This window comes from Spinacia oleracea, chromosome 6 (assembly GCF_020520425.1).
Source record: "Spinacia oleracea cultivar Varoflay chromosome 6, BTI_SOV_V1, whole genome shotgun sequence".
NCBI lineage: Eukaryota > Viridiplantae > Streptophyta > Magnoliopsida > Caryophyllales > Amaranthaceae > Spinacia > Spinacia oleracea.
Window position 1 is genome coordinate 15,300,565 of NC_079492.1, and position 24,977 is coordinate 15,325,541.

Below are 24,977 nucleotides of genomic sequence, written 5' to 3' on the forward strand. Positions count from 1 at the left end.
ATGATGTTTTTTACTTTTATCATTTTATGTGCATAAATTTTATTCATCCAGCAACCAAATGCAAATTCCATGTTCTCATACAAAATCCATAATCAAAGTTTGTTTTATTATAAGTTTGACTCCTAAAAAAGTCCTCCGTACGTATTGTAGCATTAAGTACTTTGATCTAGCTAACGAAAGCTAGTAGTATTTGTTAGGTTATGATACATATGATATTACATAAATCATGCGGAAACAACCATTAACCCAGGAATACATATTATTTACACATAATCATATAGCATAATTTAGATGCATACTCTTTGTTGCGTGCCCTCCCTAGCTGCGCCCGAACCGAACAAGAACAAGTCTTTAGGACTCCAAGTGTCGTCCCTCCGTAGATAGTCCACAGCACGTCCGGATCCGCCTTAAGATTGACCAACTAGAATCGCCCTTAAGGTACTAGAATTTTCGGCACTTTTAAGCAAGATGTGTGGCTGAATTTTTCTCTCAAAAACTCACTTTGAATACTTGAAACTCGTCATAAATTGTGAACCCAGGCCACATATTTATAGGGGTATGGAAAGGGAATTGGAATCATATTAGGATACGAATTAATTAAACCTAGAATCCTACAAGAACTCTAATTAATTAATTTATCAAATAGAATTAGGAATTTAATCATTAACCGAACTCTGCACGTTTTAGGAATCGTGCATGAACACAAACTCACACACACACACACGGCAGCCACGATGGGCCGCCCATGCGCGTGCGTGCGAGCAGCAGCCCACGCAGCGAGGCCATGGCCTTGGCGCGCGCTGGGCCTGCCTTGCGGTGGGCCTATGCGCTGCCTTGGCTGGGCGCTCGTTTGGCTGGGCGTGCGTTTGGCTGGGCGCGCGTTTTGGCTTGCTGGGCGATGGCCCAACTTCGTGATGGGCCTTCGTCCGGCAAGCCTCGTCCGATGCTTATTCGTACGATACGCTTCCGATTAAATTTCCGATTCCGGAATTCATTTCCGATACGAACAATATTTAACATTTCCGATTCCGGAATTAATTTCCGTTTCGAACAAATATTTAATATTTCCGTTTCCGGAATTATTTTCCGATTCCGATAATATTTCCGATTCTGACAATATTTCCGTTTCCAGCAATATTTCCGATTCTGGCAATATTTCCATTTCCGGTAATATTTTCCGATACGTACCATGTTTCCGTTTCCGGCAACATCTACGACTTGGATAATATTTATATTTCCGATACGATCCATATTTCCGTTTCCGGGAATATCATCGTTTACGGAGTATTCATTTCTTGCTTGTGACGATCTCAGCTCCCACTGAAACCAAGATCCGTCGATTCCGAATATTCATAGATGGAGTATTTAATGCTATTAAATACTTGATCCGTTTACGTACTATTTGTGTGACCCTACGGGTTCAGTCAAGAGTAAGCTGTGGATTAATATCATTAATTCCACTTGAACTGAAGCGGACTCTAGCTAGGCATTCAGCTCACTTGATCTCACTGAATTATTAACTTGTTAATTAATACTGAACCGCATTTATTAGACTTAACATAGAATGCATACTTGGACCAAGGGCATTATTTCCTTCAGTCTCCCACTTGTCCTTAGGGACAAGTGTGCATTTCCTAATTCCTTTGTCGCTCGATGCTTGCTCTTGAACATAAGGTAAGAGTTGTCATCCTTATTATGTCCAGAGGTGTTCCTCGGTTTCAGAGTTCAACTGATCAAATAAACAGATAATCATAGCCTATGATTCATCCGAGCACGGCCATGCATTTCACAGTTTCTAGCTCTCCGAGTGGCCTTGTACAACTTTTAAGCATCTCATCCCGATTTATGGGAGGACAATCCCAATCTTGCGATCTTGAGATTAGACTTCGTTTGATAGGTGATTACCTGAGCGTTGCCTTTATGGCCTCCTTTTACGGTGCGACGGTTGGTCAACGTCAAAGCAACCAGTTCTCAAACAAGTAATCTCAAATCACTCAGGTATTGAGGATTTAGTGTCTAATAATTTAATGAAATTTACTTATGACAGATTTTCATCTCTTATAGTAAAGTTTCATAGGTCTTGTCCGATACTAGTCTTCCCAAAGTAAGTATCTATGCAAATGATTATGACATTGCCATGTCCACATAGTTCAAGAAACAGAACTACTAGTCATCTTGCATTCTAATCGTCTAACGTTTTCTATGCGTCCAATTTTATAGAAAACTCCGACTAGGGACCATTTTCAACCTTTGACATTCAAGTTCACTTGATAGACATTTCTTAGTCACAGGACTGGTCCTGACAGTCTATCTTGAATATATCGTCAAATTGAAGGGACTCATCATTTAATACTAAACCAAGATTAAATGGAATATGAAAATACATTTCATATATGATAAATGTTCAACCCCATTGTTTTACAACCATGGGCCTCAAACCCATCTTTAAAACAGTTCATGGAATTCAAAGCTATGCTTGATTTCCAGTGCTACAACGTGAGTGTTGCTTCTCACTTGTTGCATAGGTTTAGTTATCATGCTTTGCCAATCTTAATATCCTTTTCATCGAATGTTCTTCGAGATATGATGATAAGATCTTTTCGAGTTTGTTTATTATGTGATCTAGTCTTTCTTACTTTGATGGTGGTTTTACTCATTTTGCAATGAAGAACCATCAAGTTAGCAGACGTTTTTCTTGCTTCAAGAGTGGTTCTACGCATTTTTCAATGAATAACCATCAAGCCAGCAGATAGGTGATCTTCCCAAGTTCAGTGAAGAACTCATTAATATAAACAACTTTGTTTTATTGTTTCTTAGGCAATAAGTACTTTTACTTCAACTGTTTAGGTTGCTAGTGATGCTTTGTTTGGATTTACCTATCCAAGCAGTTCATAGATATGTGGAAGACTCTCCAACTATATCTTAGAACATAGAAATTATTATTTTAATTTCCCACGCAACAACTCATGGTCTCCAATCCATGTTGCCATTTCAAAACCCGATGCTCTATAGCTCGTCCTTATCAATGGTTAACTTCAAAGGGTCTTGCTTGATCCTTTGCCAGTGTTTATGCGTGTAGCATCAATATTTAGCATATCTTTATTTCCTTGAATCAAGAACTATTCCTATGTACCTTTTCAAGTACCATAAGTATTCTTGATCTCAATCTAGTTGATCTTTACTTAGATCAATAGAGATTGGTATATGTTCGTCATGGTTAAATTCATACGATACGTTTTTGGCGATCCTCATATTATATCATACATGATAAATTCTTTTGCAGAATAATTCCCAATTGAATTCTATTCATGTAACTTTAGCTCATCTAGTTTCAGTAGATACTAAATCCAGCTAAATTCTATATAATATAGGTTTAAGAATCTTACTTAGATCCTTTGATGTTTAACTTAGTAAATGCTTATACATAGTTCAAACATCCTTTACTTAGATTTATTCACATGGGTCGAATATCTCCAATGGAGACTTTCGTGTTTGATTTAGTAAATGACATTACTTAATCCAAAACATTAATATAAGATCTTTGTAAAAAGATCTTAATACCCAGTATGTACTAAGTTTCGCCATGGTCCATCATTGATGAATAATTTCAAATCTAAGTCATTAGCATTTGAATGTTATTTCACAATAGAGAGATATGTGTGTGATACACATAGGACCAATTAGGTTTTACGTACTCCCACTAAACTTTTATATATCTATAAGAATCATGTATATTTTATGAAACTAAAATGCTTATTAGCTTCACTTAAAATACAGTTCCAATTCCCAATTGCTTGCTTAAATCTGTACTTAGATTTTATAAGCCAGCTTTCCTTTTCAAGCATTTATTTGGATCCACAAATCCTATGACATACCATGTACATATTTTATTCCAACATTTGATTGAGGAATACGTTTTGTCATCCAATTGCTATATGTACCAATATGCAATCATTGCTTGATTTATGGACTTAAGCATTACGATTATGCATGAGGTTTCAACACAATCCATGCCATGAATTTGCTTGTAACCTTTAGCAACTAATCTAGCTTTGTGTATGAACACAATTCCATGTTTGATGGTTTTTATCTTAAAACAAACTTGCAACCAATAGGTGTGAAACTATTCTTGCAAATCAACAAAATTTCAATTTTGTCATCAAAACATTGAGTATGTTTTATGGCCTCTAACCATTTAAAACATTTGAGTCTATATATGGCCTCTAACCATTTTAGGGAATCTGGGTTTCGTCATAGCTTTCTTACAAGTCACAAACTCATTAATCTATATGATAATAGTTTGACTGCAAGTTGTAGGTTTCTTCACTATCTAATAGAAGAATCTCATAGTTTCATTGACCAGAACTCTATGTTTCTAATAGAAGAATCTCATAGTTCCAGTGACTTGAATTCTATGCCTACTTGGTTATAGAACATCAAACAAATAGAATATCAATAGCCACTTGAAAGTCCTTTGAATATTCTGTTCTCCTTGAAGTACTTGTAAAGTCTTCTAAGAGATGTCTATTCTTTAAAGCCACTTCTAAAGTCCTTAAAGAATAAGTTCGGGTTTTCTGAAGCACTTCGTAAAGCCTCCGGAATGTCCATTTATGTTTGTTGTTCGCCTCGAAGACTTTCGAGGTCTATTTTCTCCCACTTGTCATTTTGGAAACGAATCTCCAAAAGGACATTATTTCGAGCAAACAAACATTATGTTCTCAAAAATTCGTGGTAGAAAGAATACCCTTGTGTCTCATTTGAATAAATCACAATGAAACATATATCTATACTTGGGCCTTAGTTTGTCGAATGACAAACACTAAGCTCCCACTGAGTTTTGCAACTCTCTAGATATATTTTATGAAAAGTTATTCTGAAATTACTTTTCAATAGCTTTGACGAATTTGGTTTAGTTTGGTGGTAGTTGAGCATTTTGTTTTAGAAATTATAGGAAAAGTCTTTATGATTCATCATTAATCGAATCAAGTACTAATTGACTTCGATTATTCCAACTAAGATATGCCATATCTTATGGACCTAGATTGTGAAATTACACCACACAATCATTGATGATCATATTTGGTCTCAAGTAATCATCAACATGATCTAACCTAGATCTTTATGATTTCTTACCAAGTGGATTTTATACTTCGAATCTTTGAACTAGCCAAACAGATTCAACTTATATCACATTTGAGTAAATAAAACTATATTCACTCAAATCTGTAATTGACCATTTCATTCAAATAAACAAACAAACATTGTTTTTTGTTTTTCTTGAATGTGAGTCTTTCTGTGTTTGAAAACAGAAATTTAGGTATGTTGATTATGGAACAAAATAGCCATTTAGTTCCAGCCTTTAAAACAAACTAGATGACCCTACAACTAATGTAGCATTGCCATGCTTCATTTCCCACTTGTAGGTCATTAGTGTATCCTAGCTTCCATTGTTTGAGTTATTACCGAAGTAAGAACCTCAAGCGGTATATGATACCAAGGAAGTTTGATTGCTAGGTCACTTCTCTTTAAACATAAATTTATAGGTAGAAACGGAATCGTAAATACCTTTCATTTGTTCCTCGTTTTCCTATTTCTTGTACCCTTTCTTATAGTCTTAAGAATTGAATTCTTTAGTGTTGACTTTTATACTTTGTTAGACATGTCCAATGTCACCAACAAGGTTCTTTACCATTTTAATTTATGTTGAATATTTTGTTTCAACTAGATGATCTTACCAGAAGCTTCTAAAGTTCTCTAAGCATCGATCTATTCGAATGTCTAGGGACTAGACTCATTCGAGAATTAAATGGACAAAGATATTAGGTTGTTAACCATTGGTAAAGCTGAGCGTATTAAACTCAATGCTTTATGATCTCAAAACTACATTGTATTTTGAATTCACAAGCACCAATCGGTTTGCCATTCGATTTTGATTCTCGAAAACAACCATAAAAGTCGATATAAGAAACGTACATTTTAAATTGCTCATTTTCTCTCATTTCCGTGAATCGTTCTTGGATTCACTACCAATCGAGGAAATTTACTGTTACCTTTCTAAAAGGATTTTATTGCAGTGCAAGATATTTAATTATAAACAATAATTAAAACATACATTGAAGCATGCAAAGTCTAAACATTTATCATGAGTAATAACTTGAAAATTAAAGCAATCATGCAATTTCAACAAGTTATTAGCATTTTATTCGAATTTATTGTTCCGGCAGGTGTGAATAAAATGATTCCAAGATCCTAAAATCATTGAAGAATTAAGCACAGTTTGTCGACTTAATTCTAAAACATCTTAGGTAAGCAAAAGCCTTTTGCTAATAGTCTAGAAACTATTCTTGGTTGATAGGTACGTCTAAGAACTTATTAGGTAAACCTATCGATTTTGCCACGACATAAAAGGACTCCTTACTTATATCGTTGAGTTTCACCAAAACTAACATGTACTCACAATTATTTGTGTACCTTGCCCCTTTAGGACCAATAAGTAACACCTCGCTGAGCGAAAACTATTACTAGATTGATGTAAAGGATATCCAAGCAAGTGTATATTTTGGCATGGCACCTTATAACTCAATTTTTAAGTTTGGAACTTAAGGCTCTCACTATGTTGGTTAGATTTTAAGTGAACTAAAATCCTTAATCATGCAACATAATCAAGCTTTTGATCTCATGCATTTTAAGACATATTTAAAAGCAATAAATAACTTAAAACATGCATAAGATAAATGTGATCTAGTATGGCCCGACTTCATCTTGAAGCTTTGACTTCAAAGTCCGTCTTGAAAATCTCCGTGGGAGGCACCATTTTCTTCAAATAGGATAAGCTATAACTAATTACAACTATTTGATGGTTCGCAGACCATATTTGAATTGAAAAATAACTTTGGTACTTTAGACCAATTACATTCAAATTAATGGTACCCAGACCATATTTTCTATCCTATTTGGGCCATACTAGTCACTTCATAACCTGCAAAACAGTACATATACAACATATATATACCATTCACCCATTCATTATCATGAATGGCCCACATAGCTGGTTAGTAAAACACATTATGCATCACGTAAACATTTGCAGCAATTAATCAAGGGCACCAATAATCTACCAATTATTCAGTCCTTATTAATTCTAATCAAGTTGTTTTAACCTTAAGGATTTGTAGACCTAATCAAGAGTTTATGACTAAAAAGCGCTCCCACTTAAACCAACAAATTCATATGCTTTACTAATTTTAAACATAAAAATGTATTTCTAGTCTGACCGGAAACATACAAATTTAATTAAAATTTAAAGCTCATATAAATTTATAATTGAATCCAAAAAGTTTAATTTAATTTCAGTCGTTATTTAAATTAATTCATGATTTTAATTTTAGTAAAATAATTAGAATAAATAAAATTTATTATAATTACAATATTCAAAATTAAAATCCAAGAAAATAATTTAAATTATTAATTTTAAAATTAATTAAAATTACGTGAACTGAAATTTTCAAATTAAACATTCAAAACGATCTAATCGTAACGCAAACACCCTACGCATTGCACGCCCATGGGCCACACGCACACAGCCATTGCTGGCCATGTGCGCGCAGCCCATGCGCTCGTCGCATAGCTGCTGCATTTCCCATCGCAAGCCATCGCACGCTGTGGTGCTCGCTGCGCGCGCGCCAGCGCTCGTCGCACGCGAGCCATCGCTCGCAGTGCGCGCTCGCCAGCGCTCGCCAGCGCGCTCCATAGCTCGCTGTGCGCGCGAGCCATTGCTCGCTGTGCGCGAGCCATCGCTCGCTGTGCGCGCGAGCCATCGCTCGTTGTGCGCGCGAGCCATCGCTCGCTGTGCGCGCGACATCGCTCGCTGGGCGCGCGATATCGCTCGCTGTGCGCGCGAGCAACGCTGGGCGCAGCGCTCGTGGCACGCGAGCTTGCGCTCCCTGCGCGCGAGGCTGCGCGCTCTTGCGCGAGGCAGTGCGCGTTGTGGCGCAGCTCGCTTGCTGCCCACACGCGACTGCCTTGGCTTGCCTTTCGCCCATGCCCATTTGTACATAGCTCGTGGCCCACGACACAAGGCAGGGTTGCTGCCTTGTGCTCGTGCACCATGCCTTGCTCATTGCATTGGTGCCGCACGGGCGACGAGCTCCCTTGCTCGTCGTCGCATGCCCGCACTATACAACACCCCTTAAGGGTAACACGAAGCGTCCATTGCTTTGTGCGTGCAAGTTATATGAACGAATCGCATAAAAATTTAAAATTTATATTTAAAATTAATGACAAATTAATAAATAATATTAATTTCATAATTTTAGGGCGAAAAATCGAAAATTTATTATTCAATTGATTTCCGATTGTTATGGATTCAAGTCTAGGTCATAAAAATTTAAAATTTATCATAAATTTACAATTTTTATGGTGGTTTTTAATCATAGGTTTCTAATTAAATTATAATTAATTATGAAAATCAAATTAATTCTAAATTATTCTAATTTTCAACAAATTAATCATAATTACAAATTAGATTGCATAATTAACAAGGCTAGGCATTCAAACTTGTTAAACATATACAGTAGGTCAATCAAAAATTCAAGATTTATCAACAAGAATCGCAAATATTTAATTTAACATCTTAAATTTACGAAATTTTTCATTCGAAAAACTAAAACCTTCGAAAAGTCATAGTTAGGCTTCGAATTTGAGAATTCTGGGTTCGGCAGAAAATTATTATTTTTGTCAAAATTTTAGAATGCCTTTTACATGCGGAATTGACACAAAAATCACTCGATTTGGATGAGTAACGAAGAAACTGCCGAAAAACTGCGTACGTATAATTAAATAAACGCAATTTGCAATTAATTAACAATTACGAAAATTAATGACCCCTTTTAATTCTTGCAAATTTGTAATATTTAACCATGTTCATGCAAATTAGATTATGAAAATAATAAGGGGCTCGAGATACCACTGTTAGGTTATGATACATATGATATTACATAAATCATGCGGAAACAACCATTAACCCAAGAATACATATTATTTACACATAATCATATAGCATAATTTAGATGCATACTCTTTGTTGCGTGCCCTCCCTAGCTGCGCCCGAACCGAACAAGAACAAGTCTTTAGGACTCCAAGTGTCGTCCCTCCGTAGATAGTCCACAGCACGTCCGGATCCGCCTTAAGATTGACCAACTAGAATCGCCCTTAAGGTACTAGAATTTTCGGCACTTTTGAGCAAGATGTGTGGCTGAATTTTTCTCTCAAAAACTCACTTTGAATACTAGAAACTCGTCATAAATTGTGAACCCAGGCCACATATTTATAGGGGTATGGAAAGGGAATTGGAATCCTATTAGGATACGAATTAATTAAACCTAGAATCCTACAAGAACTCTAATTAATTAATTTATCAAATAGAATTAGGAATTTAATCACTAACCGAACTCTGCACGTTTTAGGAATCGTGCATGAACACAAACTCACACACACACACACGGCAGCCACGATGGGCCGCCCATGCGCGTGCGTGCGAGCAGCAGCCCACGCAGCGAGGCCATGGCCTTGGCGCGCGCTGGGCCTGCCTTGCGGTGGGCCTGGGCGCTGCCTTGGCTGGGCGCTCGTTTGGCTGGGCGTGCGTTTGGCTGGGCGCGCGATTTGGCTTGCTGGGCGATGGCCCAACTTCGTGCTGGGCCTTCGTCCGGCAGGCCTCGTCCGATGCTTATTCGTACGATACGCTTCCGATTAAATTTCCGATTCCGGAATTCATTTCCGATACGAACAATATTTAACATTTCCGATTCCGGAATTAATTTCCGTTTCGAACAAATATTTAATATTTCCGTTTCCGGAATTATTTTCCGATTCCGATAATATTTCCGATTCTGACAATATTTCCGTTTCCGGCAATATTTCCGATTCTGGCAATATTTCCATTTCCGATAATATTTTCCGATACGTACCATGTTTCCGTTTCCGGCAACATCTACGACTTGGATAATATTTATATTTCCGATACGATCCATATTTCCGTTTCCGGGAATATCATCGTTTCCGGAGTATTCATTTCTTGCTTGTGACGATCTCAGCTCCCACTGAAACCAAGATCCGTCGATTCCGAATATTCATAGATGGAGTATTTAATGCTATTAAATACTTGATCCGTTTACGTACTATTTGTGTGACCCTACGGGTTCAGTCAAGAGTAAGCTGTGGATTAATATCATTAATTCCACTTGAACTGAAGCGGCCTCTAGCTAGGCATTCAGCTCACTTGATCTCACTGAATTATTAACTTGTTAGTTAATACTGAACCGCATTTATTAGACTTAACATAGAATGCATACTTGGACCAAGGGCATTATTTCCTTCAGTATTAGGCCAAACACTTGTTCTATAGTAATTATAATCTAGATATCAACATTTCTCACATTCAGATCGAAGGTGATAATCTTCTTGTCATCAATTCTATCAAGGGAAAGTACACTCCTCCGTGGAAAATTCATAACATCATTCAGAATATTAAGCATCTCCTCGCCTTCTTCGACACTTGGGAAATTAATCATGTTTTCAGAGAAGTCAACTCAGCAGCAGATTGGATAGCAAATGTCGGTCACATCATTGTAGGGAAAATGTATTTAGATCCTAAAGTTATTCCTCGTTTATCTTCCATTATTTGTAATGACTACTCAGGAGTGACTCTCGTGCGGAGAGGCTCCTAAGTATACTCCTTATCTTTCAACAAAAAAAAAAAAAGATATCTATATGTTGTATGAAAATCAAATACATGGTATACAATTTTTTATTTTATTTTTCAAAAAAAATACCATTAGTTGAATACACTTTTTTTAAGGAGCTACTCCGTGTCTCCGTAGTATATTTACAAGTTTTCTTTTGCGCAATTTTTTTTCCTATATGTACATAGGTAATTTTATGTATACTCTCTGTAATACATGATGTTTATTTTATTATATATGTACTACGTATCTAGTATAGTTTGAAAAGTGTCTACACTATTTCAAAATCCTAGATACGCCACTGTCTCCCACTTGTCAATTTGGAAATATAATTTCTTTCCAAAAAGACACTGTCACGAGCAACGAATACTTTGTTGTCTGGCTCGTTGTAGAAGTAATACCCCTTTATTTCTTTTGGATACCCAACGAAGAAACATTTGTCAGATTTTGGTTCGAGCTTATCCAAAATCAATCGCTTGACATATGCTTCGCAACCCCAAATCTTTAGAAAAGAAAACTTTGGAAGTTTCCCAGTCCATAATTCGTATGGAGTCTTTTCAATAGCTTTTGACGGAGCACGATTCAGTGTGAGTGCTGCTGTTTGGAACGCATGTCCCCAAAATTGTAAAGGAAATTCGGCTTGACCCATCATTGACATGACCATATTGAGTAAGGTCATGTTTCTCCGTTCCGACACTCCATTTCATTGAGGTGTCCCCGGAACATTCAAAGGGTCTTGTTTGAACTTAAGGATTTTCTCGAATTTCTCGAGCAATTCCATAAGTTCACTGAATGTGTTCTCTTTATTATTAAATATATAGTGCATCTTAAACCCCTCATAATCCCTATGAAGAGAATTCAGCACTAGTGCAGTAGCTATTGGCTCTCTGATGGAACCACCAAGTCTCTCAATTGTGAAGAATATAATGATTCAGTCATCATACTCACATGAGACCGAATTGGTGTGTTTCTGTCCATCTTAATTGAGTAAATGCGCTTTTGTGCCTCTAGAAGCTCGTTCTCTAGACACGACCTGTGTGGGGTAATGAGTTTGAGATTGCTCATTGAATTAGCCAATTCATCAACCCTTTTGCCACCAGTTTGGCCCTTGGGTTGATACCTCACACGACATCTATACCTAAGTTTACTTAGGAAAGAATGAGGCTCAAAGGTAATGAACCTCCCTCTCCATTTTTCGAGAATAGACTTTAGGATAAACTCCGAGACAAGGTACTTGTGAAGTGCCCAATTTCTGTACCTTTCTGGAGTCATACCCCCCGCATAATAGCTAGGAAAAGGTTGTTCGATGACATAGCGCATGTCATTACCTTTCAAAACTTTGATAAGTTTCCTTTCCCGTTCAAGAAAGTTAGTCAAGTTTAACTCGACATCCAGAATTTCCGATGATTTGATTGTTGTTTTGATTGCGGCCATTTGATTACTACATTTGAAAAGAATTTGCAATAAATAACCATTAATAACTTAATAACTTTAAAATAAATGCTAGCATGCAATCATTAAAGGTATTAAACATTTCATTCATGCAAAAGCAAAACAAAATGGTCCAAAATGAATGAAACGATTCCAAGACCCTAAAAGTCCTAAATCCTTAAGCAGCTTTGGCATGTCTTAAATATTTTAAGATTCTATGTAAGCAAAACCTATTTCTAGTAATCTCCAAATTACTCTTGGTTAATAAATTAATACCATAATTCATCCCATTGCCACAACATATGCCATTGTTGTTTGAGTTAAAACCACAATCAACGTGCTCCTTTGGGACGCCTTACCATCTAAGTCAACTAATATAGCACCTCGCTTTGGCATAAACCAACTACGTTAGATCCTTAGATTTTTGTAAGTGCTTGATTTGGAAGGCAACTTTTGAACTCAATATTACTTTGGACCTAGTTGTTTCTATGTTGGTTCGATTATTTAGTGAACTAAATCTAATCGAGCATACAAACAACGCATTCATGCATAATATACATTCATTCAATATATAAAAGCATAAATAAAATTGGTGAACTAGTATGGCCCAAAACTCTTGTCTTGAAGCATCCAATCCTATTCACCATCTTGTTAGCTTGGCATCGTCTTGAATCTTCATTCAATGCTAACTTAAAGTTCTAAATTAGAAATACTTGAAATAATAAAATTACATCAAAATTTCAATGGTTCGCATACCATATTTTAAAACTTTACATTCAAAGATAAAACGGTTCGCAGACCGTATTAACTATCCTAGATTGGCCATACTAGTCACTTGGAGAACCTACATTACATAAAATATATATACTCTATGCATTCACCCATTCGTATCCTAAAACGAATGGCCCATTTAAATATGAAAGTATTCACGTTCACATAAACGCGTCCTAAAAGATTAATCAATTTCCAAATTATTAATCCTTAGAATTTATTCTAATTAAAATTTAATTTAATTAAAATAAAGCGACCTACGAAAATGATTAAAATAATTATTTCATTTTAATTTCATTAAGCGGCTCCCACTTAAACCAATAATTATTCCGGATAATTAAATATTTAAATATTAAATTAAATTCACGGCTCGGCCCAAGTTAAATAAAATAAATAATTAATTATCTTGTTAGCCCTTTTAATGCAAATTTTAAAGCCCAACAAAACGAAAAATGCCCAAAAAGTGCAATGCGGGCTAGGCTTGCGCCCAGCCCAGCACTGCCCCGTGTTATGTGGCCTACGAGGCACATGAGCACGTCGCCCATGCCCCCGCAGCCATCGCACACACATACCGCAGCCTTGCGCTGCTGTGTGGCACTGCTGCTCGCTGTTGTGCTCGACGCTGCGCACAACAAGGCAAGGCAACTTGCCCTTGCTTGCTCGCAGCTCGCTAGCCAAGGCACGATGCCTTGCTTGCTCACTCCGCCTAGCGCGCGCGACACGCAACTCGCTTGCTGCTGCCCGCGTTGCTGTGGCTCGGCAATGGGAAGGCAGCCCGCGTGGCTACGACGAGCCACACGTCCACACACCCCTTGTGTTCGTGCCTTTGGTTCGTGCAAACGAACCAACTAATTAAAAAAAATCAATTTCACAAACATATTTGCATTTAGTTATTTTTCACAAAATTAACAATTTTTATTTTCGAAAAATAACGACTTTACGATCTATTTAATACTCCCTCTGTCCCGGAATACTTGACCTGTTTTCCTTATCGGGCCGTCCCTTAATACTTGACCTGTTTCTAAAAATGGAAATATTCTAACAATATTATATTATTTCTCACTCCACCCTTATTAACCCACCTACCCCCTACTCCATACAAAAAATAATTGAAAATTCAACCCCTACTCTCCCCCAACCCCACCTCTTAACCCACCTCCCACTAACTACATTAAAATAATACCCCACTATCAACTACTACCTATTAAATTAAATAAGTCAATTCAAGTCCCTTAAACTCTGTGCCGGTCAAACCGGGTCGAGTATTCCGGGACGGAGGGAGTATTTAACAACAATCCAATTTTGTTAAATTTATTAAATCTAGGCTAACTTATTCAAATTTTAAGAACGAACAATGTCAACAACAAAATTTGAACTTTTGATAATCGAATCTAAAACTTTAAATCGTTCTAAACATTTAAATTTCACATTTTTACCAATTTGGTTTAAGTGTTGATTAAAATTAATGAATCTAATCAAAATTTTAATCCAATAATTATTAAAATCTTCCACTCTACATGAAATTATATTCCCTTTCCAAATTAACCAAATTTCCAAATCTAAATTATTTTAAAAATAAATTAGTGATCTAAAATTTACGAATTTGGGGAAAGCAAAATTAGGGTTTATACTTAACATTATGGCCGAAATTTTTACCATAATTTTAAAATATACCCCACGGAAATGTGTCAAAATTTCAATCAATTCCGAGTAGTTTAGGTCGACCAATTAATTGGAAAAACTTTCCGAATTTGTTAATTTAATTCATTAATTAACAAAAACGCCCAAAAACTCATACTTCGAGGCCTGTTTTTGCAATTCCGTTCACATGAATTGATCTTAGAAAATCGTTTTCAATCAGATTAGGGTCAGAAAAGTCGAAATTACGAAACTTTTTGAATTCAGAACTTATTACACGATTCATCCAATAATCCATAATAATTCGAAAAATTCAACAAAAAATCCAAAAAGTTCGACAACATACAAAAAATATAATCATGCTAAAAAAATTATTTGAATACATAAGGCTCATGATACCACTGTAGGAGAATACAGTTAAACATGTAACATGTGCGGAACATCCCCAAAGCCAGGAAACATGTATAAAGCACAGATTAAACATACTTACATTTGAAGCGTGTTTTCCCGAGTACAGTATCAACGAACACGAACAAATAAGTCCAATTGTCGTTCCTCTATTTGGTTCACCGACATGTTCATATCCGTCTTGATTATCGTAGCTTAGACAACGTTCAAGAGTGTTTGCTTTTTCGAGAAGAACAGTTTTTTAGTAGAGAGCAAAATTGAACATACGTAATTTCAGAATTAGGTTTAGGGTTATGGAAAAACTGAATGGGGTGTGTGAAATATAACCTAATATTATATTTAGTGTAACCGGCCAAGACACAAGGCCTTGACCGGCAGCACACACACCGCACCGCAAGCCCATGCGCGTAGCGCACCACAGGCCGAAGCCCACAGCGCAACCGAGCAGCGATGGGCCATGGACCTCGTTGCTTGCTCGATGCTTGTTGTTGTGCTCGTGCGCGCACTCATGGCCACGCGATCTGGCTTGCTTCGCTGCACTGCGAGCTCCCTGGCTCGTTGGGCCTTGCGCATGCGCGCTTGGCTCGACGTGCCGGAAGCTCTGTGCGGCTCGTATTTGCGACGAACGCCTTACGGCTATTATTTATCCTATCGTACACGACGAATCACCGTCGTACGATAAAATTATTCGTTTCTCCCAGCTTACGAATATTCGCGATACGATATACGATTCCGATGCAAGGTCGTATCGTATAATGCGTTTTTCCGAACTAATTCCCGAAAAGCTATTAAATGAATTTCCGATTCATTTAATCCGGTGATCTGTTACATGTCATTGGTGTGACCTTATAGGTTCAGTCAAGAGTAAGCTGTGAGCCTAATATAGATTAGAACTCACTGGTCGGAAGCATTGCTCCAGCTAGCTGTTCCGATCACTTGATCTTACTGAATTAATTGTCTGCAATTAATCTGAACCTTGGTATTAGACTTAATGCACCTTAAGTGAAGGACACATTTCCTTCAAGTTGGTCCGGAAAAAATAGTCATGGAGCAGGGGGTACCTTTGGATATTAATGTATGAAAAGTTATTCAGATAATTCAACCCCGACTAGTCAAATTTAAACAACCTATAAAAGTTTAGGCAAGTCAAATCCGTCAAAATGATAGGCGTTTCGTTATCTATTCGATAAGTTAGATTATAATATCAGTTTTTTTTGTTCTTAGCCTTTTCAATCTACTTAAGAAATATTAAAATTGTATTTCAACTTGTCACCCAAGTTATAGAAGAAGCTGCAATAGTTACGTTCTTCACAAGAAGCTCCAAAAACCATGTCTAAGTTTCTGAATTCTCCGTCTCAACCACAACCCAAACAACCAGATATATGTTGTTGTTCCCATATTTCCCTACTGATGTTAACAAAACACCTAGGTATGACCCTCTCAAATGGGCATCATCCACTCCTAATATTGGCCTAACCCAGCCATGAAGCCCTCTTTGCAAGCTTGAAGACAAATGTACATCATTTGAAACAAAGGAGGTAGGTTCTCTATGCCATCCACCTTCAAAATTACAGTGGAATCTGGATTTGACTTACGAATTGCAACTGCATAGTCCCACACCCTCTCATACTTTGTGGAAGAATCATCAAAAAACATTTTCAATGCCATCTGCTTAGCACTATATGCCTTAGTATAAAGTACTTCAGCTTCTACCTCCCTTGTAGTCAGTCTCGTAAATACCTTCACCTTCATATGTGGATCATCTCTCCAATATTCTAAATATATCTCTGCACGATATCGTGCAATCACTTTAGGATTCTAATGTTGATGCCCACACACATGTTCATTTATTAGGCTTTTTATTTGAAAGATTTCTTCCCTTTTTAGCTTCCTACAGTAAACCTTAAATCTACACTTCCTCCTTTTTTTACAGTTACACTTTTGTATCCTAGCCCTCTTTCAATCAAAGTAAACTGGAACTCTCAAAGCAGTGTTGTGCAAATAATAGTAATAGTAGCCATTCTCTATGGCATGATGCCTCAAAACTTCCTAAACACTTTATTCGATGGAAATTTTAAGCCTGCGATTAAGGTAATATTTTTTTTAAAGTCCACTTGTGGGTTAAAGATTGGATATTCTAGTCCTTCATCATCTGATCCAACTACACTCACAACTTCATTGTCACTATCCTTGAGCTCATCATCATATTTCACTTCGATTACATGATGTTCTTCCTCATGCTCGTCTTCCTCCTTCTCATCCTCAACATAGATCTCTCTAGACCCTCCTAAGATTCTAACCACCCTTTCATTGATGCCATGATCCACATTTTCCGCAAATAGATCATCATCACATTATCCTCATTCCTCATAGTCTCCGTCACTCAAACGCACATCAAAATCCTCACTGTCACTTGGAAGAAAGTTATCAATCTCGGGTATAATATCTAGCTCCCTGCCAACTTCAATCTCACTACAAAATTGTGCACCCTTTTATTTTTAAGAATGATGAGATTTTCTCTCTTCTGGGTAACACAGGGGGAAGTTGTGTAGAAATAGGTTGAGACAAAGGAGTGAAAAATATTATCATCAGTTATGAGGTTTAAGTCAATATTATCAACATTTTTTCCTTGTGAGGTCCCCTCTTTATTATTATTGGCTGGCTCACTACCCATGTCTGCCGACTCTATAATACTGAAGTATGTTCCTCGTATCTATCTGGAACATGACCATCATTTTTCTCCTTATGAATCACATAAAGTATGTACCATCCATCTTTTTCTTTGGCCTTTACAAACTCGAGGATGTTTGCATCATTCTTTAACTCTTTCCTCCCGGTATATAAACTACAACCACGCTTATGCCAAATCTGACCCACCTCGTCATAGCCTAATTCATTTTTAGTCCAATGTACAAACTCAAAGTAACACACTTCCTCCACATTTGAATGCAAAGCTACCCCACATTTACTGTTATTTCTCTTCTCATATGTTGTTTTGCATTGTTCGTAACAAAGTTACCCTCTTGAAATAACTTAATATTAATTGTATCCATAATTTTAAAGCAATGATAACCAATATTTATCCTACAATTTGACCTGATACAAACATACACGCTTTTCAAATTCGATCTCGAATTATTAGGATTACCTACTGAATTAAAACCAATTAATGCAACCATCTAATTTTGGATTCAACATAGACGAGTAAAGTAAACTAAAAAAACATCACAATTATAATATGCAATTATGTTATGTAATCTAGACTAACTCTTATAATAATCCCATAATATGCGCCTTTTCAACAATCAAGATGGATTCATAAACAAATCTTGCTCAAATTAGTATTCAATAAAAACCCTAACTTTCTTGAATTAAAAATTGTACTTTGCTTTTGTATAACTATAAGATTGATCCCCCTTTCCTTGCTTTGTTAATGATGTAAGATTCCCTTTTTTTATTCATGGCAGACAAAAAAGGACGAGTTCAGTCTTAAGTACAATAACATAATATAGAATTTCATAAGGGATGAGAGAGAAAGTGAAAACTTACAATTTGGGAGGCTTAAACTAACCCACCTACTGATGATTAATTGAATTCATATTTTCCATGGTAAGTAGAGGTGAAGAGGAGAAGAAGTAAATGAAGGAGAAAGAGTCAGTTGCAGAAGTGACAGGGGAAAGAGGAACGTACAAGAGAAGGAAAATTGGAGGAATATAGGGAAAAAAAAAGTTTATCACGTGACTGACACGGGAGTAGTCAACGCCGGAAAAAAAGTTTGACCACCGGTTTTCGACTACAGGGTGGTCTTTGACAAAACAATATTTGTTTTATGTTTCTTTTCACAATTTTTTTTTGGAAAAATTGATATTATCAGTCCCAACTATGGCCGATTTACTTTAAAAGGTCTCAACTTTTGATTATCTCATAGTGGTCCCAACTATAGAGAGTCCTTTCCAAAAATGGTCCCTTAGTTAAAATTAAGTGCTAAATAACTTAATTAAGACTCATATCTCTCGTGCAATAACCATATTTTTTAATTAAATGAAGTAAATAGAATAGTATGATATGCTTAAATCAACTTAATTAACAGTTTAATAAACTAAAGGACCATTCTGGGAAAACACACCTTAAAGTTGAGACCACTCTAGAATAATCAAAAGTTGGGACCTTTAAAAGTGAAGTGACCATAGTTGGGACTGTCAATATCAATTTTTCCTTTTTTTTTAAAAGGTGATTTTTCACATATTTGTCTTTTTAAAATGTGGTTTTTGACAAATTTGCCAACTTTATATTGCGTTGAAATAAGTATGATAACCATGTCATTAATTAGTTGTTAAAGAGGATGTTAATTGCTTCAATTAATGTTATAGTTAAAAAACCACCTTCATGACTAGCATGCTCATGCAGTCATGTGTATTCCCATATAACCTAAACAATAAATATTCAACATCATAGTTATATCTTAGTTTAGATTTTTTTCTCTTCCAGTAATTAGTTACTATTACAACACTGCAAAAGCTTTATAGCATATGAGCTCCAATAATGTACCAATCATGGAGTATAGGCGTATAGCTATGATCGATTTTATGGAAAGCTTAAATTGCAGAATAATAAATTATTCGTCATGTCTCTCAAAAACTGTATTTTGTTTCTCGTAATCCTCCTTGAGAAAATTTATATTTTTGATGTTTTCTAATGCATGGTATCAAAATTAAAAGGTCTATGCATATTTTTGTATTGTTTTCAAAATGAATCTGATTCTTACACGCGTATATCTTAAAAGCTTATTTACAACGTTGATAACATTCGACCGTAGTACTCCGCACCTCTCATAAACAGGTTAGCTTTTACTTGCATATACTCGATCACAGATTAGAGGAGGACTAATTAGACTAACCAAATTTAGATTACGATATGAACAAAATAAGAGCCTTTTTTTTAATTTTAAAGTCAAAATAAAAAAACAAAAAAATATCTCCCACTAATATCCTGAATTTCTGACACTGTACCACGTCACATATCCATGCATCAAATCAACGCCACCCGTCGATCTCACCTTCAATCCAACGGCACACGTCATCGATCCGTGACATCTCCTTTGATTGGTCAAGAATTGTTCACATACCCTTTAAATAGTCATCGCCACTTTCTACCTGATCCCATTCTTCACTCTCTTCCTTTCTCTCTCCTGAACTGTCGTGCATAAACTTCTCCCCTCAACCTCTCGCACTAAACGCCAACAACCACCCCCTCACTCTCTCTCATCGACGTCCATGGCTGGAAGGGGAAAGAACATCGGCGCCGGTGCCGCCGTAAAGAAAGGTGTTTCTCGCAGTAGCAAGGCTGGCCTCCAGTTTCCCGTCGGAAGAATCGCTCGTTTTCTCAAGGCCGGTAAGTACGCCGAGCGTGTTGGTGCTGGTGCTCCTGTCTACCTCGCCGCCGTCCTTGAATATCTCGCAGCTGAGGTATTTCCTTTTTCTTTTTTCCCCATACATCTATCTTTGTTTTTGATTTAATTTCGTTTTGAAATTCTTGTTCATTGAATCTATTTCGTGCCGATTCGTTAGATTTTTGCTATTAATTTCCTGATTTCGATTTTACAGTTCAAATCCGAGCTTATCTGATTATTTTCTTTCCATTTTCTTTGGTTTTTTGCCTTGATTTTTCGATTCGCGGCTTCTCCGTACTTTAGTTATTTTAACCTAATTTCGCCACTTCAAAATTCCTCATGGACTCCGATTTGATTAACAATTACTGTTTTCCAAACTGTTTAATCCGTGATTTCAGTGTTTTAAATTGAATTTTCATCTCATAAATGGTTAATTTCCCCCTAACTTTAATTGACAATTCAGTTTCCCCTGATTATTCTCTCGTTTTCTAACAAACGCTTCAGATTTCTTTCTGTTTTTAACCATTTGCCGATGATTCTTTTCCACTTCTTTCGCTAACTGTTCCTTCCATCAATCAAATGAAGGTTCTGGAGTTGGCCGGAAACGCAGCAAGGGACAACAAGAAGACCCGAATAGTGCCCCGCCACATCCAATTGGCAGTCAGAAACGATGAAGAGCTCAGCAGGCTTCTCGGCGATGTGACAATCGCAGCCGGAGGAGTAATGCCAAACATTCACAACCTTCTCCTCCCTAACAAGCCCACCAAGAAGGCTACCGCTGAAGAAGATTAAACTGAAATCATCTTTGATTAGAAGGTCCTTCTCTTTGATAATGTAGAGATGAACGTACAGTCAGATAGTTTTATTTTCACATATGTCATAGGATTTGTTTTATTTCCAAGTTTCGGCTGGTTTAGTTCCCTCTGATTTTTCTGTAGGTTTAGAAATTAGTAGAATGTAGTTCGTCCAATCATCTATGAAAAAAAACAAATTTGATACTCCTACCGTTTATGGAATCGAGTAAAAGCTTGAAATTATGTTTGATTTGCTGTTTTATGCCAATCTATATTGATTATGGATTTTTCCTGGTTTTGTTTGGTTTCTATGGTTAGTGTAAATTTTGTTGATTGAATGAGCTGAATATTTCAAATATAAGGTGCAAGTCTTGAAATTTGAATTTCCAGTTTCAAAATTTGTGCATACAGTTTGTGATTTTAAGCGAATTTGTTGATTACATATTTACATTCCGTTTTTGTTCAAGATATGTGTTCGTGTAAAATTGTGGATTGAAAGAGAAGAACAGATCATTGTTAAGGTGCAAAATCATTGGAACTGGGGTTAGATTTATTTGAAGGAAAATCATAGGGTTTAGGCGGGCAACATCCTTATATTGTGGTTGGATTTTGATGGAGAAAGTTATTGATGATCATCCTGTTTTTGTTTAAATTCTGTGTTCGTGTAAATATGTGGATTGAAAATCTGGTTAGTTTTTGATAGAGGAAATTCAGAGGGTTTAAGCGGGAAAATCCTTTAAAATGTGGTTGGATTTTGATGGTGGAAGTTATTGATGATCATTCTGTTTTTGTTTAAATTCTGTGTTCGTGTAAATTTGTGGATTGAATGAGAAGAACAAATCAGAGTTAAGGTGTAAAGTCCTTGAAAATCTGGTTAGATTTTGATAGAGGGAATTCGGAGGGTTTAAGCGGGAAAAATCCTTTAAAAATGTGGTTGGATTTTGATGGAGGAAGTTTTTAATGATAATAATTCAGTTTTTAGTTTAAATTTTTTGTTCGCGTAAAACTATGCATAAATGAGAAGAGCATATTATTTTTGAGGTGTAAAATCCTTGAAAATGTGGTTGGATTTTGATGGAGGAAGTTTTTAGTGATAATTCAGTTTTTGTTTAAATTTTGTGTTTACGTAAAACTATGCATAAATGAGAAGAGCATATCAAATTTTGAGGTGTAAAATCCTTGAAAATGTGGTTAGATTACAATGGAGGATATCCAAAGGTTTTGGCGGGCAAAATCCTTGAATGTGGTTTGATTTTGATAGAGGAAATTTGGAGGATCTACGTGGGTAAATAAAATATTTTCGAAAATTTAGAGAGTTTATGCGGATAAATTAAATGTTTTCCAAAATTTGAGCTTTAGACAATCAATAACTTGCATTTAATTATGTCAAAGGTAAAAAAAAAGAAAACACTCCATAGTTCATAAATTCCACAATAAAGAATTAGGCAAGTAGTCAATTACATGTGCAATTAAGTAAAGTCAAAAGCGGGAGAGGGCCAAACAATTATCCCCTTAAGTTTAACAAATTGGAGAGAATAATAACACTGGAAAAAAAATGAGGGAAAGAATAAATATTTAGACAGGAAGTGGGAAGGGACCAGCAGGTCTTTGTTGCTTGAATATATGGTCATCTTCAGCTCTAGCTGCACTTGCACCAACATAGTAAGCAACAAGAAACAATCCATGAACGAAACAAAGGATCCCTCCTATCACAAATAAATGTTTGTGTGAGAATCCGCAAGTTTGTCTTGATCTTGAGTTCGATACTGTCCCTAGAACGAGTAGGGAGAAGGCGATGAACAATATAATCCTGCAATACATCAACGTATATAAATGGTTAATTTTGCAATACTACACGAGTTCGTTAAGAGAATTGGCTAAGGAAAAAAAGTGTAGGAACGTTATTTGCGGGGATATGATGAATCCAAGGAAAAATTTCACTTATTCCAAGAAAATCACCTGTTAATTTAAGGAAAAAAAATCACTTTTTTCAAGGAAATCAACATGATAAAGTCCAAACGTAACAAACAAAAAGAAACGGAGGGAGTACTTAGTATTATTTACGGGGAAGTGATTAATCTATGGAAAATTTTCACTCTTTCTGAGAAAATCTAACATTTATCAAAGTTGATTTTCTTAGAAGAAGTGAAATTCTTCCCTTGATTTATCATTTGCCTGATTTACGTACCAAGAGAAAATAAGAGAAGCCGCAGCTATTTGTTTGTTAGGGGAGGATCTAGTATACTCTTCTGTAGATGATATGCAAACACATCCACCAAGTACATTAGCAATTATATGAGCTATTGCTAGCAATATACAAGCTGCCAATCCAAGCTTGTAAGCTGCTTCACTCGGTTCCCTACACTCGAATATCCACACTCTCATATTCCTTTCCTGCAACATTCAACAAATTGTATCAAGTTTTTAGTTATTCATGTTGTTAGAGATGATTTTTTTCCCCATCTGAATCGAGTAACAAATTGCTTTGTTCTATTCGATCACCTTATTTTTATTGCTTATTAGATCAGACCAGACCAGACCAGAAAAGTAAAAACACTCATAGAAATTACTCAGATAAGACTAAACCAGACCAAATGAGGTCATACTAGGATAATCAGACGAGATTAGGTGAAGAGAACAAGGCCTATGACAATGTTTAACATACCTTGTTTTGAGCGACTTGAGCTTCAATGCCTAGTATCCCGGCCACAATATCCATAACCATGATCAAAAGACAGATTACAGGCCCCATTCTTTTTGACATCAGTGCCATTTTCTGATACAAATAGCCTGAAGCGCGCGCTAAGGTTTTAGGGATGAAGATCGAGCTTGAGATTAACTAATGATGGAAAGGATTGAGTGTTTCCTACAACAACTTACGCGTAATTTATATATAACAGGGAAAGAACAGGGGAAAGGGGGAGTCCTTAAGAAGCAGAGAATATAGAATAAAGTTTTAAGGCATACTTGTGGATCATCCCAAAATGTGATGACATGAAAAGAAAAGATTAGCTGTAGGAATTTACACAAGGGAAAAAGCTTGATAGTTTGCTGTTTCAAGAGATGGGATTAGAAAGTTTCTTTTGTTTCTTACAAAATTGGTACTTTAATTTATTCCAAGTTTTGGTTTCTCTTTCGATTTGTTGTTGGTTTTGGATTCTTGGCATGGGGGGCAAGGAAAGAAGGGTATCACCAGCACATATTTGAACTAGTATGTCAAATAAGCTACTTACATTCTCTTGGCCAAGATTTGGGAATGAAAAGATCATTGGCCAACCTGTTACTCGATCTTAACTGGAACATGCGGGGTTAGAGGGTTAGTCACTATTGTCAGCGGTAAACACCTTGATTATAAAAAAAAACATTCTTTTGAAAAAAAAAAAGAAGTTAGCAAGTTTATGATGATCAAAATGCTTAGTCATTTAGAGATTAGTTAGATTTGATAGATAGTATGTCAAATAAGCTACTTACATCCTCTTGGCCAAGATTTGAGAATGAAAAGATCATTGGCCAATCTATTACTCTTTAACTGGAGCATACGGGGTGAGAAGGTTAGTCAACGCTGTCAGCGGTATACACCTTCATTATACCAAAGAAAAAACATTCTTTTGAAAAAATAATTGAGCAAGTTTATGGTGATCAAAATGTTTAGTCATTTAGAGATTAGATTGTTTAGATAATCAATGAAGACATTACAAAATTCGATGGCAAATTGTGATGTACTCCGTAGTTAGTGTAATTTAAACTAGTAATACAACTTATCCGGAGAAGAGGTGGTATACACAAATTCTTATTTACATAGGGTGT

General features: G+C 36.3%; 2 protein-coding genes across 2 annotated transcripts; one reads left to right on the forward strand and one right to left on the reverse strand.

Annotated features, from left to right (window-relative positions):
* The first annotated feature begins 20,142 nt into the window (after positions 1-20,142).
* Positions 20,143-21,420, forward strand: LOC110789700 (probable histone H2A.3). Its single transcript, XM_021994404.2, has 2 exons — positions 20,143-20,452; positions 20,962-21,420. The coding sequence occupies exons 1-2, from the start codon at positions 20,261-20,263 to the stop codon at positions 21,166-21,168; spliced, it is 399 nt and encodes a 132-aa protein (XP_021850096.2). The 5' UTR covers positions 20,143-20,260; the 3' UTR covers positions 21,169-21,420.
* Positions 21,421-22,611: 1,191 nt separating this feature from the next.
* LOC110789699 (protein DESIGUAL 2) lies at positions 22,612-24,138 on the reverse strand. The gene is made up of 3 exons (XM_021994403.2): positions 23,836-24,138; positions 23,359-23,564; positions 22,612-22,980 (listed from the first exon to the last, which is right to left on the reverse strand). Exons 1-3 carry the CDS (start codon positions 23,941-23,943, stop codon positions 22,746-22,748), a joined length of 549 nt encoding a protein of 182 aa, XP_021850095.1. The 5' UTR covers positions 23,944-24,138; the 3' UTR covers positions 22,612-22,745.
* Between the last annotated feature and the right edge of the window lie 839 nt (positions 24,139-24,977).

Bases quoted from the DNA above. Each gene is read 5' to 3' on its own strand.
- LOC110789700 (XM_021994404.2), top strand. From the start codon at position 20,261: ATGGCTGGAAGGGGAAAGAACATCGGCGCCGGTGCCGCCGTAAAGAAA. The intron at 20,453-20,961 runs GTATTTCCTTTT...AATCAAATGAAG, and splicing joins TTGAATATCTCGCAGCTGAG to GTTCTGGAGTTGGCCGGAAA.
- LOC110789699 (XM_021994403.2), bottom strand. From the start codon at position 23,943: ATGGCACTGATGTCAAAAAGAATGGGGCCTGTAATCTGTCTTTTGATC. The intron at 23,565-23,835 runs GTATGTTAAACA...TGAATGTTGCAG, and splicing joins CTCAAGTCGCTCAAAACAAG to GAAAGGAATATGAGAGTGTG. The intron at 22,981-23,358 runs GTACGTAAATCA...GATGTATTGCAG, and splicing joins GCTTCTCTTATTTTCTCTTG to GATTATATTGTTCATCGCCT.